Source organism: Lolium rigidum, chromosome 3 (genome assembly GCF_022539505.1).
Source record: "Lolium rigidum isolate FL_2022 chromosome 3, APGP_CSIRO_Lrig_0.1, whole genome shotgun sequence".
Taxonomy (NCBI): domain Eukaryota; kingdom Viridiplantae; phylum Streptophyta; class Magnoliopsida; order Poales; family Poaceae; genus Lolium; species Lolium rigidum.
In genome coordinates, this window is record NC_061510.1 from 281,936,512 (window position 1) to 281,940,186 (window position 3,675).

General features: G+C 51.3%; 1 protein-coding gene across 1 annotated transcript; it reads left to right on the top strand.

Moving 5' to 3' along the window:
• The first annotated feature begins 202 nt into the window (after positions 1 to 202).
• Positions 203 to 1,475, top strand: LOC124699586 (F-box/kelch-repeat protein At2g44130-like). The gene has a single exon (XM_047231862.1). The coding sequence runs from the start codon at positions 276 to 278 to the stop codon at positions 1,359 to 1,361; it is 1,086 nt and encodes a 361-aa protein (XP_047087818.1). The 5' UTR covers positions 203 to 275; the 3' UTR covers positions 1,362 to 1,475.
• The last annotated feature ends 2,200 nt before the right edge of the window (positions 1,476 to 3,675 follow it).

A 3,675-nucleotide genomic window follows, 5' to 3' on the forward strand; every position in this document is an offset into this window, starting at 1 on the left:
CTTAAGCCATCCTATGGCATATGCCACGACGATACCACGACATTCCTCAAGACAAATAATTCCTCCAATTATTGAACTACATTCAGCTACAAGTCTCACTTTATACAACCCACATCAAACTTCTCCATGAAAAACAGCACAATAATCCGGCACATAGAGACCAATCAGTGTACTCCACGTAGCACCGCCTGCCCTTCCTGTCTATTTAAGCCTCCTGGCAGCGAGTGAGCCATCCGTGCCAAGAAGCAAGCTTTCTCTCACGAAAAACAAACAAAATGATGAACGCAAAGCACATCGACCTCATCCCGGGGATGCCCGACGACGTCGCCGTCGACTGCCTGGCGCGCGTCCCGCACGGCGCCTTTCGCTCGATGCGGCGCGTCTGCCGAGGGTGGAAGAGCGCCGCCGCGGCGCCGGACTTCGCCCTGGCCCGTGCGGAGGCAGGCGCCAACGAAGATCTCGTCTTTCTTCTGCAGTTCTGCAACCCGGCCGCCGGGGACGACGGTGGCCCCAAGGACGGCGACGCGCCGGAGAACTCCCCGGCCTACGGCGTGGCCGTGTACAACGTCACCACCGGGGAGTGGCACCGCGAGCGCGAGGCGCCGCCGATGCCGATGTTCGCGCAGTGCGCGGCCGTGGGGACCCGCCTCGCGGTGATGGGCGGCTGGGACTCCAAGACCTTCGAGCCCGTGGCGGACGTCCACGTGCTCGACGCCGCCACCGGCGTGTGGCGCAGGGGCACGCCGATGCGGTCGGCGCGGTCCTTCTTCGCGTGCGCGGAGGCGGGAGGCAAGATCTACGTCGCCGGCGGCCACGACAAGCTCAAGAACGCGCTGAAGACCGCGGAGGCGTACGACGCGGTGGCCGACGGCTGGGACCCGCTCCCGGACATGTCGGAGGAGCGCGACGAGTGCGACGGCATGGCCACCGTCGCCGGCGACCGGTTCCTGGCCGTGAGCGGGTACCGCACGGGGCGGCAGGGCGGGTTCGAGCGCGACGCGGAGTGGTTCGACCCGGCGACCCGCGAGTGGCGCCGGCTGGAACGCGTGCGCGCGCCGCCGTCGGCGGCGCACGTGGTGGTGCGCGGCCGGGTGTGGTGCATCGAGGGCACGGCCGTGATGGAGTGGCGCGGGGAGCGCCGAGGCTGGATCGAGGTGGGTCCCTACCCGCCGGGGCTCAAGGCCGGCACGGCGCGCGCGGTCGCCGTCGGTGGCGGCGAGCGTGTGGTGGTCACGGGAGCAATCGAGTCCGGCGGGCACGCGCTGTGGGTGTTCGACGTCAAGTCCAAGAACTGGACCGTGGTTCAGCCGCCGGCGGAGTTCGCCGGCTTCGTCTTCTCCGTGGCTTCCGTCCGCGTGTGACCGTCCCCCGTCTCCATTGCCCACGCCCGACCAAGAAGACTACTACTAGTGAGTCTGTATGTGAGTTCTTGAGTTGCAGTGCTTTTGCCGTTGATGGATCTGAGATCCTGCGCAACGACTACAAGAAATTGGGGAAAACAAAAAAACGGAGGAATCATGGTGTTGAGACAGTCTAGCTAGTACTACCTTTTTTCTGTTGTTGAGACAGCTTGGTGTTTTTAGTTCCAAGATTTGGGATTGTTCTTGTGAGATGTGTATTATCATCAATCAGTCAATCAATCACTGTTCCTCCGGTTCATATTAATTGACTTTAATATGAATGTATCTAGATACATTTTAGTTGTAGATACATCTATATTGAAGTCAATTAATATGAATCGGAGGGAGTACATATATTTTTGTTAGATGAAACATCATGGTGTGTATGGTTTCTCTGTCAGCTCATCAACGCCGGCGTGCTAGCAAATGTCTAGGAATCGCCGGTGGCTGCCGCCGTTGAGCTGTCAGCTTTACGCTACTGTTTTGTTCATTTTCTATTTGCCCGAAACCCGGAGGCTGCCCGCCATTGGTACGAGCTGGACGGCGGCCGCTAAAGCAGAGGAAGGGTTGACATGACTTGCACTCAACGCAACGGCGAATCAGCCAGCCATCCGTCTTCTTCCTCAACGTCGCCATCGTCTAACCGGGTGAACAGTAGGCTGATAAGGTCGCCGCCGATTATGGCGTCCGTGCTCCGCTCACCATCCTGAACCATTCGTCGCCCCTATCTCGCACGGATCGCTATTAAACTGCAGCGACTTTTAATTATTTTTGGAGAGAAAGCTTCAGTCGGAAGCAGCTAGGTTGCTGTTACCTGTTAGCTGTATGTATCCATCTGTTTTCTTGGCATGGACGACGTGAACCAAGCTTGCGAGGTATGCATCCACATCGTGCCATGCCGGGACGATTGATTGCGAGGACGATGAGTTTGCTGCCACATCTGTGCTAATCACCACCTCCCGTGCCAAACTACGGCCAGCTCAATCAGTCCTTGTTTATTCTAGGGACTGTCTAAATATTATCTAGCTGAAATTACAATTGGCTATAAGTCAGGTTTTTTCCTCGTGTTCATCACCCCATTCCCCCGTCCCCGCTCAGTCTTCATGCTGAAACGCAAATGAAAAAATGTTCATTATGACTCTGGTTTTTATTTCTGGTTTTACCAAATCGAGACTGGCCTATGCACCGAAACTTCAGCCTTCTTACACACCCCCGAAGTTATCAAAACAAAGTCCAACTTACACACTGAGAAACAAACAGAGAGGAGGAAGAAGGAAAGATTGAGCAAATATTTCTTTGTGGAATATATAAGCTCCAGTCTTCTTAGTGATCTATACGGATCTTGCGGCAAGGTAAGCTACTCTCATATGGAGGTCGGCTGGTCCTTACTAATTCTGTACTCACAAGCCTACCTATGTTTTTGCTATCCTTCTTGAAAATTCCAAAAGGGGTTTTGAAAAGATTGGATTTCTACCAGTCTCGTTTTTTCTAGCTGACTGACCAACATAAATGAATATACCGATTAACCAAATGGAATATTATATGCAGATCCAAAGATCAAGGAGGACTAGGCATTGAGGTACTTGACATTAAGAATAGGTGTTTATTAAGTAAATGGCTTTTTAAACTACTTAATGAGGAAGACGTATGGCAGGAGCTATTACGCAATAAGTATCTTAAGCATAAAACGTTGTCACAAGTAATGGCGAGGCCATTAGACTCTCCTTTCTGGAAAGGTCTCATGAGAGTAAAACATGACTTCTTCGAGAGAGGTTCTTTTGTTGTGCAAAATGGTAAATCCACCAGGTTCTGGGAAGATACTTGATTAGGAGAGACGCCGTTATCCGAACAATATCAATCGCTATATAATGTGGTACGCCGAAGAAACGTTTTGGTGGCTGATGTGTTAACAAGTAATCCTTTGAATGTCAAGTTTCGAAGGACTCTTTCCGATACTAAATGGGTTGCGTGGATCCATTTGGTACATCTGTTAATTCTATACATTTGAATAATGATGAGGATGAATTTGTTTGGAAGCTTACAACTTCTGGTAGTTTTTTCGTGAAACCTATGTATACTGATTTTATGAATGAACATACGGTCTATTTGAGAAAGTATATTTGGAAATTAAAGGTACCGCTAAAGGTTAAGATTTTTATGTGGTTCTTACACAAGAAAGTAATTCTCACGAAAATAATCTATCAACACGTAATTGAAATGGTTGTACGAAATGTGTCTTTTGTGACCACGACGAGTCAATCAACCATTTATTTTT

Bases quoted from the DNA above. Each gene is read 5' to 3' on its own strand.
- LOC124699586 (XM_047231862.1), top strand. From the start codon at position 276: ATGATGAACGCAAAGCACATCGACCTCATCCCGGGGATGCCCGACGAC.